At 38.7% G+C, this 13,887-nt stretch overlaps 1 protein-coding gene across 1 annotated transcript in view; it reads right to left on the bottom strand.

Moving 5' to 3' along the window:
• The window catches only part of RTKN2 (rhotekin 2), a gene marked incomplete at both ends in the record, with an annotated part of 31,263 nt that extends 18,642 nt beyond the window's left edge, over positions 1–12,621 (bottom strand). The window contains 6 exons of the mRNA XM_080622010.1: positions 670–870; positions 2,360–2,477; positions 3,384–3,437; positions 7,869–7,927; positions 9,946–10,145; positions 12,475–12,621. Of these exons, the coding sequence (XP_080478136.1) occupies positions 670–870; positions 2,360–2,477; positions 3,384–3,437; positions 7,869–7,927; positions 9,946–10,145; positions 12,475–12,621 (779 nt within the window). The remainder of the gene's footprint in view (positions 1–669; positions 871–2,359; positions 2,478–3,383; positions 3,438–7,868; positions 7,928–9,945; positions 10,146–12,474) is intronic.
• Between the last annotated feature and the right edge of the window lie 1,266 nt (positions 12,622–13,887).

Below are 13,887 nucleotides of genomic sequence, written 5' to 3'. Positions count from 1 at the left end.
CATTTTAAAATGTTCTGTGCTAAAGTCAATTAAGAAAACTCCTGTTAAGCAGCTTTCCAGTTTTACTGAAAAGCCAGCAAGTGGAATTGTCCCCATGTGCACAGCATATACCCCAGGCACAACAAAAGAACTTGGTCAGCTTCATTACAGGAGAGGGTATAAGAAAGTGTTCTCCTGCCTACAAACCACACTTCTTTATTTGACACAACCTGTAGATTTTAGACATGTTTACCTCTCTGTCAAGTACAAGTAAAATTGGCTAGGTGCAAAAATAATACTGGGGAGGGGGTAAATGGTAAAGGGAAAAGGAGAAGAAGATGCACAGAGGGACCCAGACAGACAGATTGTACAAGCTTGATTTCCTCCGGAGGTCAAACTAAAAACACCATAGGGTTTGCAAGTAACAATGGATTTGCCAGCTATTTAGCTGTATAGCAGAAAAATAAAGCCTACTTTTGTGTTTCAGGATCAGAACCAGGTCCCAGGACTGAGCAACATAACTGGAATTCACACTTACTTTCTCATTTCCTATTTAAAATGTAATTTTTTTTTCACTTGCTAAGTACAGAAATAAACACTTCATTGGCAATTTGCCAAAAGATTACAATAAATTTGGTTTATTTCTATTTTAAAAACAATAAAACCAGAATATCAATATGTATGCCTTACTGGATGACAGGGTCAGGAGGCAAAAGGAATTCAGTGCTGTCTTCTTCCAGTGAAGCTTTGAGTTTCTTCCCTGTAGCTTTGCTGAGGGATGTTTTAAGCTTCTTTGCTAGTTTCTTAGGTGTATTTGTTACACATAAAGACTCCTCTGTACAGCAACTATACACTTCAACCTTCAGCTGGAAATCCGGTCTTGCTTCATCACTGAAGGGTTGGAGGAGAAAATGCCAGAGCATCTGTTAATAAACAGAGTATGCAGGCAAGGAATGCTACTGCTACTTTATATAATAAATAACATGTATTTCTAATGAAGGGAAGGAATGCCATAAGATTCAGGCAAAGACATACATTAATACGGAATTAAAGACTAGAGTACACAGGAGTAACATAGCACTGAAGCCATGAGATGGAGTTTATAATTAAACCATAAACAAATGCAAACAGGAAATTCAACGTTTAGGCTAAAAACTGAAAAAACCCTCCATGTTATGGAAAAACACAGGCAAGACATTCAAACATACTTAAATCTGCCCTCTACTGTTATGCAAAAATCACGATCGAAAACCTATCCATGCCTATGACCCTAAATCAGATTGAGCTGTTTTAAAGATATCTTAGTTGCACCCCATTCCCTTCGCATTACTTCACATTTACAGGGAAAAAAAAAAAAAAATCCTATCTCACTTATAACCAACAAAAATTGTCATTCATAACTTAACTTCTGTCCGCAGCTTATGCTTTCTCTTTTCATTTCTATTGTCTTGTTCTCAAGCTCAGTCATCAGACTGGAAGCCTGACCTCATCTTTCAGGGACAAATCATTTAATTACACACATGCCCATAATGCTTTTATAAAAGAAGGTCTGTCTATCTCGGGGGATACAAGGCAAGTTGGACTGCCTCTTCTGCTTTTGTTGCAGTATTTCACAGAAAATTCTAATGGTCAAGTTTCATATCTTTGAAGAAAATCTGATTTAAAGATCTACTTTCTCTCAATCACTCAGTTTTCAGGATCTTTATTTAAAATTTTCACTAGTTTCAGCTTTCCAGTCAATCTTCCTCAAGAGACCAAATCTAAATTGCTAATAAAAAAAATAAAGGGTGGAGGAGAGGGCAGTTAAGTACCTCTCAGGACTCTATTAAAAATTCTAAAGGCACAAAGAATTATGAGAATACCTTTCTACTGTTTTCCAGGTTACTTTTCAAGAAAAGTGAATAATTTCCTGTCTAGTATTCTTCATATTCTTCAACTATAAGGACTGTGGCCATAGCACATGTTCATATAGGTGTAACAGAACATAAAGTGTAGAAAGAGATCATAGCTTTCTGTACAGAACAATACTTAAAACGCTGGGTGCAACATCCATGCCTATACTTTCATAATTCTTTCAGGTTCTAGTAGTAAACTAATTCTGTCCTTGAGGTACAAGTTTGTTTATCTCTTCATAAAAGAAAAATGCTTCAGCATAGCAAAAAATGAAAAGAAGTACAGTTCAAGTGGCACAATCAGCATCATTAGGTACATGAAAACCAACCTTCCAGAGAAGGGGTTCCACCATCCACAGGACCTCTACTGATTCCTTTGTCCACAGAAAAACTTAGTGGACCTCAGTCAATCTTACTCATAGTCATACCCACTTTCAAAAGAAACAGCAATATTCATACTTCATTCAACAGAAGTAAATTATACTCACAATATGGTTACATTTTCAAAACAGAGATCTGTTATGGCTTTATCCACAATAGCCACCTCTGTATCAAAAACCTCAGCTCCCATTCTGAACAAACAAAAAACTGCATAGCGCTGTGATTCTGGAGAAAGCCAAAGAAATGTTTTATTAGCCACATTACATATAGCAATACTAAATACTTCCAGTAAACAAAAGCAGAAGAAACGGTAGTTCTGACCTCTAAGGAATTGCCCTCCAATTCTTCCCACCATAAATTTTCATCACTGGATTTTATGATAATTGAGCTATCAAAGCTGCTGTAAAGGTAAAGCAATATTCACAGAGGAAAAAAATGCCTACCTCTGCTCAACTTTTTCTGATAATCACTTATAGTTTGTGGTAGCAACTTCAGAAATGTAAGCAAAAAATATAATTTTTTTAAATAAAGCTGATATTAAGCAAAAAACCTCCAACATTCGATCCAAAGCCTATATCATTTTATGAATATACTACATAGGATTAGAATATTTCGCCACGCTTCGCCCCTCTGACCATATTGAAAATCAAAGTAAAATCAATGCCAGGTGACAGCTGGAACAAATTTAGGGTTAATCTCCATGACACAGCAAAACGCGTGCACTTGAAGACTATCCAATAGTATATTTAACACTAACAGACAACTTTCATTTAAATTTCTTACTGGAAACAGGCTCCAATATACTCTCTCAAATGTAAACAAGACATAGAACAACATGTTTAATCAGAAGTTTCTCAGCTATCCACTTAATAGCAACACTTGTCTGTTGCTTCCTCTGGAATTTCTCCTTACGAGGACTTTTTAGAGACTACGGTCTAAACATTCAAAACCACAGGACTTTGAACTAACTCAGCTTGCCACAACCAACAACTTCAAGAGGCACTAAAGAGTAAAACAAGGACCTACTGAAAGGTTAAAGAAGGGGTTAAAATGAGTATAGACTTCCCCGTCCAGTTTAAATTTACAAGCATAAGCAATTGTTTTTCACAGTAGTTATTACATCTTACATACTTTCTTTATTACTGAAGTGATCAGAGCCTTTCCACATTAATGGTATTCGAATATCTAAAGAAAAAACAAAGGTAGGGAAATTAAGTTATACTCAATACTGTAGATCTGTGATCAAAACAAATTACAAAAAGTGTCTTGTTTCCTTTCCTGATGTTCTGGAGGTAACAGAACCTTCTACCCAAAGAATAGCATAAGTATTTCAACTTTATTATCCATTTCAAAAGAAAATTCATCAATTAGTTCATCTTGAAATGTCATTTTCTTTTAGAAAAACTAGAATAAACAATTTTTTAAATCTCATTTGAAAGTACCTGAAACAACATTTCACAGTGGCTGTGTAACAGTTCTGAGAGAACACAGAAGTTCTGAGCCCATTATTATGCACGGATGTAAACTGAAACTCTGTTTGCCTTGTGCTGAAAACCACTCAGCCAACTGCAAGAGGAAAAACTTCCTGGTTTAATGGAAAGACTGGGATACTTATACTGCGAAGACTTAAGTCTTGTTTTGCTAACCTCAGAGAAAATATCACTTATAATCACATTCCCAGTTAGAATTGTCTAAGTTGGCACAAAAAGTTTAGAACTTTTTTTTTTTAAATTCAAATATCCTTCTACTTCAGAACCATACTAGAGAGGCAATTAGAGACCATTATTTTAAGTCACACTCTCGCCATTTTAACACCAGCAAAGTATTTTCTTGAACAGATTTTCCAATTTATCTACTCACTCCAGCAGAGTAGAATGACATTTTCCTCCAGCTTCAAGGACCCAGGTTTAGTCATAATGTTTCTTATTAGTCCCTTGTTGAAAGACAAATGCAGCGGGGCCTTTATAAATCCAAAGTTCTTTTTTTAAGTACAACAGAGTGTTGTTTAAAAGTATATGCAATATATTAAGTGACACATGAGGGCAGCAGTGAACAGCACTAGCTCAACTGTATTTTAGTAAAAATCTTTAATAATGTTATAAGGAAGCATTGCCGTCTCCAGTGTTGATCTCCATATGAGACTGATGGAAAAATCCACATATAGTATGCTAAGATGCAAAACAGTAGTGGTATTTTGGCATGGTTGTCATGTATTCTGACGGGGCTTTACGCACAGAACTTACTGTTGATTTAAGCGAAAGTGCATATAGTCAGAGTGTTTCAGAAGTTATATTAAATAAAAAAATAAAACTTAGGCTAATTTTGATTATATTATGGGACATCTTATTATACACACTATTTTAATTCTGAAACTTGCAAATTCGTCTATTTTTAAGTGTTCATGAAAACTAACGAATTTTCAACAGAAAACTGCCAGTATACAGCTTTAGACTGCCACAACTTCCTGAAAATCAATACATCACCACATTCTGAAACTGCTATTCAAAGACACATTTGCATAGTAAGAATTTCTAAAAATAGTTTTTTTGGAATAAGTAAACAAGTAGTTCCATAGAATCATAGTATGGTTAGGACTGGAAAGGACCTTAAGATCACCTAGTTCAAACCACACTGCTATGGGCAGGGATGCCTAGCACTATATCATGTCACACAAGGCTCTGTATAACCTGGCCTTGAACACTGCCAGAGATGGAGCATTTACCACTTCTTTGGGCAGCCCCTTCTGGTGCCTCACCACCCTCTCAGTAAAGAACCTGCATCTCTCCTGTTTAAATTTAAACCCATAGCCCCTTTCGCTATATTTTCATGTTTCATTAAAACAGTTACAGAAGTCTCTCTCAAAGTTGAAAAACATAGATGTATTTATCTCTGTCAGAGGCAAAGCACAGAATGTTTCTTTCTGAAAAGACAAAGGTCTTAAATTTACATAAAAAAGTGAAAATAGTTACAACAAAAGCTTTTTTTCACCTTTAATCACAGCAAACTCTGAATGGCAATTTTAATGTGCTCAATAGGTCTTGTCAACAATTAGATTACTAGGTTAAAGATTATTTCTGTATGCCACTTTCAATATCATGCAAGATGAAAAATCTGTACCTTAGAAAATCATCAGGCTACAGATAGTCAATTGCTTGAACAAGTTTCCAACATGTTACTTGTAAATCAGTTTTCAATTCATTCTTGGATTGAAAGTGCTGCCATTTATCAAAAACAAAGATCAATTTTCACACACCTTAATTTCAGTTACCATTAGCTGTAAATCCATGTGGATTCAAATTGAACACATTCGAACGCTACAATTTATCAGATTTAAAGCCAATGATTTCTTTTTAAACTTACTTTAAATTATGATTATGCTTTTCGATCAACATTTAATGTATTATCTTCTGATACATTTTTGACAATGTATTATTAAAATAATTGATAACACAAATATATAATTTATTCACACGTGGGGGATAAGTAAGTAAAAATAATACAAGTGTGAAAATCTGCAGATTAAGGAATGCACTCCCCACACAGTATCTGACATACAGTTGCTTTCTGTGGGAGTACATTCCTCAGTACTCCTGCATAGCTGTTCCTGAACTTTTAGTGTTGACCACATGATCACACTTTTTTTTGGTAATAGTTTAAGCTTCTGGCATGTACTAACCATATGATATGCTAATATATTTATAAGTAGATGGATTACTTTCCCCCCAAAAAAACCCCTGTATCTTCAGTTCTTAAATTACATGTCCTGTCATATTACATGGACTACCACTCACTCATTTATTTCCAGCCTCTCCCAGACAATTCAGTCACGACACCTCCTGATTCACGCTGCTTGTATTCGCAACTGCATTCTCAACAAGGCAGGCACATGCACACACATGTGTGCCTTCCAAACACACAGGGCAACTTCAGTTTCAAAAACACTTAAGCTTGGCATACAAGAGAGGAGAAATGTAACATGCTGGTTTGCTATACAAGGCTTGGGAAAAACAGGGAAAGAATAATAATGGAACATTACAGTATGTGAACATACTGCAGCTGTGGAAGCAGACAGGACCTAGTTTGGCATGCTAAATTGACACAGGGTAATGGGTCAGAGGGCAACAAAAGGAGAAACCAAGGAGGCATTCATCTATCTTGCCCAGAGGCTCCTCCCTTGCTAAGCACAAACAAGCCTGTCCCCACAATTACTTATCATGTACCCGATTTTTCTGGTTTTAGGCAGAAAAGAAGGGGAAAATGAGTTAATTACAGCAGATCTATAGACAGCATGAATCTCTCAGCAAAGGTCAAGAACATAATTTAGGTTTTCCTGCTGTAAAACAGAGCTGGCTAGGCTTCCTGGCACAAGTATCTGAAGGGGATGAGGCATGGCAGCATCCCAGCACTCACAGATTTGAGTTCACAAGGTAGTTGATGTCTCTCTCTGCTCTTCACCTCAATCTGTGCCATACTTCTGAGGATCATAACCTCCAGCTTGAGAACCACTATGCTAGTAACTGGACAGAATCATTACCAGATGGCATATAATATGAAGTGGTGTATTTCAGCCTTCTGCTTTCTTGTCTCGTCAAAAAACTGGCTAAGTGTTTCACATCTTAAACAAATTTCTCATACTAAAAATACAGTCCTTACACAATTCTGATTTTCTAGAGATAACAGAAGTATACTATATGATCCTAAAGACTTCACTGCAGATAACTCTAGAAATCCAAAGAAAGGTGCAACCACAGCACAGACAGACAAACAAATGTTTTCATCCAACCACCATAAGGAGGATTTTTGCATTCTGCAAACAGCTGTGCTGGCAGAAAACATTATTGAATCAGGTGCTCATCACTCTTCTACTAGAGGTTACCTTGCTTAAAGATATATCAAAATATGTGTAATTAACCTAAACAGTTTAAGTAGTGAGCCCTCCAACACTATTTTATTTTTAACTAAGCAGGTCAGGAAGCACAAACAGATCTCTTTGCAGAGCTACCATAACAGCCACAATGAAAACTACAGGAATGCTGAATGTAGCAACATCCACTATTGGCACAGGCAAACAAAATGGTAAATTCATAGTGCTGAAGTTTGAGAACTGGCTAAGAAACAATATACCGGCCTACTGGAAATGACTGCTAAATATTCTCCTTGCTAGTTTGCATGGAAGCCATACCACTATACCTTTGTTGTAGTAATGTAATCTGCAGTAATTAGATAACATTTGCATACTAGTTATAATTCAATTCTGCCCTCAACTGGTTAGCCACACCCTGTGTGATCCCTTCAAAGTTTGTCTTTGTTGGGAGAAAAAAAATAAATTATCAGCACATTCACACTTACTTAGCTTTGAAATGTATTCAGTTTCTCATGACAAATAGAAAAAAAGTATTTTCCACTGTGAAAGACCCTGAACATAAAACAGAAATAGTAGATAGGATCTTTAAAAGCAGGTGTGTGACTTAAAAGCACAAGTCCCCTTGAAGCACAAGAGGACTTATGCCCCACACACACACACTTTAAAAATACAGTCTTGTTTGTACAGTTTGTATTACAAGTTACTGTCCAGCAAATTAGCTCCCATAATTAAGTAAATACCCAGCCACCTACCTGATATAGCAACCTTTGCTCTGCATGCCATCCGGTCTTTTCTCCCATTTTCTGAAAGCCTGCCAAAAAGAAGAAAAGAAAAACGAGGCTTGAGATCTGTGCATTTAGACTTCAAAAAGTCAACCCTTTAAACATCAAAAAGTGTCAGGGTTTTCGTATTATAGCTCATTTCAAATACTTTTCTTTAAAGTTAAATTTGGTATCTTTGGTTTAAGATATGAGTCATTAAGATTCTTGAGGATAATCTGGAAGGAAGGTACATCATCAATTTCCTTAATTCCCTAGAAGATTTTACTCCAGAGCTTATTTAACCCAGGTATTTAAAGACAAGTAGATTTGTCTTTCTTGTCTTTTCTAGCTCCAACAGAATTAAATACATTATCAACTTTTCTCCTGCTGCACACATCAATGAATAAGCAACTTAATTTATCAGTTCTATTATTGGTTAGAGAATTGCTACCTCCTCTATTAAAAGAGTAATTATAAAATGTTGCATTGTTACTATTGTGATTTTACATGGAGGCAGACAGTCTGCTAAGCAGCCAGAGTGTACATCTCAAAGTTAACCTTAAATTGAATCAAAACAATCTATAGATAATAAGTAACAATAGAGCACTTTTCTTATATCTGCTACTGCTCCTAACTCCTAACCAAATAAGGTGAAATGAAAATTTTTAGCTGCTACCAATATCCTGACTTCAAGAGACAGTTCTAATATCTTCTGAACTCACAGATTACAGATGAACATAACAAGAAACAGGCAAAATTCATTTGAAAACCCTAGAATTTCCTAAGACATCATCATTTTATCTGGATTAAGCTTTAACCAAATTCCATTCTTAGGCAAATGTTGAAAGAAGTGCAAATGCATTATCAGCTGTCAAAGATACGATCTAAATGGTAGAGAAATAACTCTATAGCATGCACCTCTTCTTATGACTTCCACTGACAATTCAAAGTATCCCTTAAGACAGACTCTAAGCAAAGAATGACAGATACAAGTCAAGTAGAAAATACAGCTCAATATTACTGTAAGAAAGCAATACAGCTGTTCAGATATATCTTCAAGTACTTCAGCCCTATTCTAGACGTGTTCTAGCCATCACCATTCTGTGGTCAACAACATCAAAGAGTGTTGAGTAAATACCTGATGCTATTTCATCCTTAAAAACAAAGATGAATTGCTATAAAGGTCTTCACCTTAGTAGAAAAAAGCAATACAGTTGTGATAATTACAGAACACCACGCATTATAAGTGCTAGTTTTCAGAATCGGCTTTCATCATAATGGTTGATGTAGTCAGAAAATGCAGTTCTTTCCTTCAATAATCTCCTATAAGGCCACATTTGCAATAGCAGAAGTAGCAGGACTGTTCCTATAGATACAATTAACTGGAGCTAAGCACATACTCAAGGAGTTTCTATGCTGAAGTGCAATGTAATATTTCATTGAAGCAATAACGTAAGCGCAGTAGTGTCTCTGCACCATGATTCTCAACACTGTCCTCAAAATACATTTCATTAGGCAAAAATTATGACACTATTCAAAGAAACACTCTTCAATCAAGAATTATAATGTAAGAATCTTTTTAACTAAACTGATTTTTCTTCATATTTATTATTACTTTGCTGTAGTTAACAGAAGTGGCCACCAGAGGGTACCAATTAACCATGATGCTTCCATCATTAAAGTGACCTTAATGACAATAGAAAGATTCAAAAATAGGTGTATTCTTGGACAATTTTGTTCCTTCAGATTTAGTTAGGCTTCTTTTCATATCCTAAAGGTAATCAAGCAAATCTGACTATTATGTTACCTGATATTCAGATGCTGATTTGCAGTTTAATTTCAATAAAATCTATACAGAAAAACATTACTTGTATTTCATTTTCTAAAGTAAAAAGAAGATACTGGAATGGTCTTATAAAGTAACGTTTTAAGGCAACAGTAATGTATGCGTGTATGGGGGAAGACAGAAAGAAGGGTTTAAATCCACTTTCCTAGACAGGCTGCTAAGAATTCATGTAAGCAAAAGCCTCCTTCATAATGCTTCATTTGAATTTGAGCTGTTACTCACTGTTCTTTGGTTCTGCATGAGATCAGCTCTTCTTTCTGGTTCTGTAGCTCTGTCCTGTATGCAAGTATACGAGCATTGCAAACCATCAGGTTTTTAACCGCTTGCAAGAGTTGGTCTTTTTGTGTGCTCGCTGCAAGTAGTTTACAGATACCTTCTCGCATGCGGATTTCAAAGTTAATCTTCTCTTGAATGTTGTACTCCTAGATACGCAAAAAAACAACGGACTAAAAAAAAACCAGTATCCTGAATTTTTAAATAAGCTCTACTTATTTCACAGTTGGAATAGAAAACCCTATGTTTTAATTATACACAGCCATTACAACAGTTATTAAACATAAAATGATGTTTCTCTTTTCAGGAAAGAGTAAAACACAGGATGTAGCAGATTGATTATATCCATTATGCATGTAAATTCCATGGTAGCTAACCATAGCATCTAAAAGTTACTAAAAATTTACATGCCTCAAGGTGTCATTTACAGGATCATAACATATGGTTCCTCAGATGGTCACTGAGCAAAGCTTATCATTTAATAACCCACTTTTTATAGTAATCCCTACTAGAATAAACCCTAAACTCTGGAAAAATATCAGAAACATTTCTGATTTAATTTCTGATTTAAAATATCAGAAATTCAATCTCATTACTTCTCTGACCATCTCAAAAAGGGTTAAAAAAAAAAAAAGTGGGTTTTTTTCACTTCTGGTTGATATAAAATTCAGGTAACATGGGAAGCAAAAGAAAAAAAAATAATAATATCTCAATACTTGACTGTTTCAGGCTGTGAACTGAAAGTCAGACAGCTGTGGCAGCTTCAACACCACACAAGCATCTCACCCTACTTGTTGACAGTCATAGAATCATTGAAAGGTTTGGGTTGGAAAGGACTTTAGGATCATCTAGTTCCAAGCCCTTGCCATGGGCAGGGACACCTCCCACTAAACCATGTCACTCAAGGCTCTCTCCAACCTGGGCTTGAACACTGCCAGGGACAGAGCATTTACCACTTTTTTGGGCAACCTGTTCCAGTGCCTCACCACCCTCACAGTAAAGAACTTCTTCCTTATATCCAATCTCAACTTCCCCTGTTTAAGTTTGAAGTCATGACCTCTTGTTCTATCACTACATTCCCTAGTGAAGAGTCTCTCCCCAGCATCCTTGTGCAGGATAAAGTGCTTTTTCCATGTTCAAACCAGTGCAGGATAAAACAATGCACCAACACCTCCACATCCCCAGCATCTGCTTCTCTATCCATACTTTTTCTCAGCACTTGTTCGTGAAGCGAACCAAATAGCTTTCATCAGTCTTCTTTTATTCCAGGTCAAATCTTACATAGCTATAGAAAGCTAAGCAAGGCTCACACCTGTCCCTAAGAAATAATTACTCATTCTTTCAGCCTAAACTACTAATACATCAGCTGTTACAAACCTGAATTTCATTTCAGAAGAGTAAAACAGTACTTCCCCTAAGATTTCCCAGGGCAATAGGCCTCTGAACTGACCCAGTACAAGCTGTGGCTCCTCTCCAGGTTTATCACCTGGTACATAACTATGGTGAGGAGATAAACTCTCATAGTTCAGAGCATCTCCACATACCTGGACTAGCATTAAAGGGTTGTTGGACCATAGCTTAAGTAATTGCACAATACAAATCTCATCTGAAGGAATGACTTAGCAGCCTGATTTGGAGTGTATGAAGTTCTTCATGTCCACAAAAAAAAAAAAAAAAAAAAAAAAAAGAAAAAGAAAAAAATTGGTTGGCTTTTTTGATTTGTTTTGTTTTGAGTTCCTTCTAAAAATACAAGCATACCATCTGGACTCGAGGAATGACGCAGCACTGTTTTGCCATATGCTGTCTAGTAAGGCACCATTTCCCTTGTGGTCTCCATGCTTTCCCCACCAGTGGCAGCATAACCCAGACAAAATTACTAACAGCTGTTGATATTTGCAGCCCCACACTCAGGAACTGCCTAAGCAATACCTTCAGGAAGAGTCTAGGTATTCCTCACCTAAGTGTACCTAGGATATAAGAAAATGTCAAGGATTGTCAATTTTACACAGTGGTGGAGTCACAAAACAACAACAACAAAAAAATCCAACAACTAAGAAAACTATATGGATACTACCGAAGGCATGACAGATTGAAATCTTACTTTATTTAATTGATATCTTAAAAACAAGCTTTCAGAACCTTATTCCAAAGTACATTTCTGATTTATTAACACTGTCACTTACATCTAAACATTTAAAATAAGCAAGTGGTCAGGCAGCAAGTATTCTTCTAAAACAGAGTATGAAAGCAAGATACTAGCTCGGGGACTTTTCTAGCTAGACACAGGAACGAGTATTTGTCACAATTGACAGCAACAGCCTTACAGATACAGTCGAGTGCAACTAATTCAGGTTTTTAAGTGATTCGACGTTTAATAAAACCCTTGTGAATAGGAAAATCAATGGCTAAAAGATTAAGGAGTTAGAAGGGATCAGCTTCACATTCCAAGCCCCTGAGCAGGGTGCGCAGGGAGCTCACTCCCAAAGCAGCATCACCTCTGTCCGGACAGCCATCCGGCAGCTTTCCCAGCATAGGCCGTGCCCTCACCGACCAGCACACCTCCGCTGGAGGACCGATGTACCGCTCCAGCCCGGCCCCGCGGGGGCCGGCTGCCACAGGGGCCATGCTCCAGCCCCACGCGCAGGCCGCTGCTGGAAGGGACACGGCGAGCTCGGAGGCAGCACAGGCTCCTACTCACCGAGGACCGCCCAGAGCCGAGCAGCTGCCGGTACACCACCCCCAGAACTGCTATGGGCCACAGTCCGCTTGTAGCAGGAGGAAGCGCTCGTCGGCCCGAGCCGTTAACGGACGGCACCTGCGCCGGGCCGCTGGCGACCGCCTTGTCCCCCCGGCGCCGCCACTCCCGTCCCACTCTCCCGCCGCCGCCCGCCCACGGGATGTGGGTGGGCGGGACACCCGCGCTCACCGGCTCCTCGCTACCGGCGCCCAGCACACGCCGCCGCATCCTGCTCCCCTGGCGCTGCCGCCGTTCAAAACTCCCGCCCCCCGCAACGGCCGCTGCGGTCCCGCCCACCGCCCGCCCACTCCCCTCCGGCAGCCCGGGGACAGCCGCGTTTGGCGGCGCCCCCGAGTCTCGGCAGACCACGCGCGATAGCAGCGCGAAAGACCCGCCCGTGGGAACGGGCGCGGGGCGGGGGTCCCGATCCACTCCCTTCCTCTCCGCGCCGGCAGCGATCGGGCAGCACCCTGGTACTGCGGGGAGCTGCGGAGATGCCGTATTGGCTATAACTGATAGTGGTGGTGGTACTAACTCCCAGTTATTTAGCTGGAGTAGTGAGTCATACCATATATATATATTGCCATATCATGGCAATACCTTTCTCGGCTCCCTGCTGCTTTGTTCTCCGCTGATTTACTTTTCTGAAATAGGCCGATGCCACTTCTCTCTGATGAATGTTCTTTAAACGAGCGGGAAGGAGAGCCTCAGATCCGCTTCCCCATCGGCAGCGCCGTACGCAGCCACCCCTGCTCTGAAACTAGCCATGAATTTTTAACCATGTTCTGGGGTTTCTGCAGTTCACTTAATTATGCAGCTTTAATATGACGGTACTTCAATAGAGGTGAGCTAATAGCACGCATTGTGGAAGGTATATTACACTATTATAGATTAAAATAAAAGTGTGCTAATTATTCACTGGATTGACTGGAGAGGAATAGGAGCCATCTCTCTTGTCTGCTGCCAGTTCTGCAGCTCTGGTTGTCTTCAGCACATACAGCAAATGAGCCAGAATTACGTCTTCCATCCATGCCTCATCCCTGATTTTGTGGCTTTCCTCGCTGAATTCCTCCTCGGTGGGTGATGGTCACAAATACGGATCCTTGTCACTTCGCACATGGTTGTCAACATTTGCGAGAAGTGAATGTGCTGGA

Source organism: Psittacula echo (assembly GCF_963264785.1).
Source record: "Psittacula echo genome assembly, chromosome: 6".
NCBI classification, from domain to species: Eukaryota; Metazoa; Chordata; class Aves; order Psittaciformes; family Psittacidae; genus Psittacula; species Psittacula echo.
Note: the sequence above shows the minus strand (reverse complement) of the source record. Positions and strands in the feature narration are given on the sequence as shown.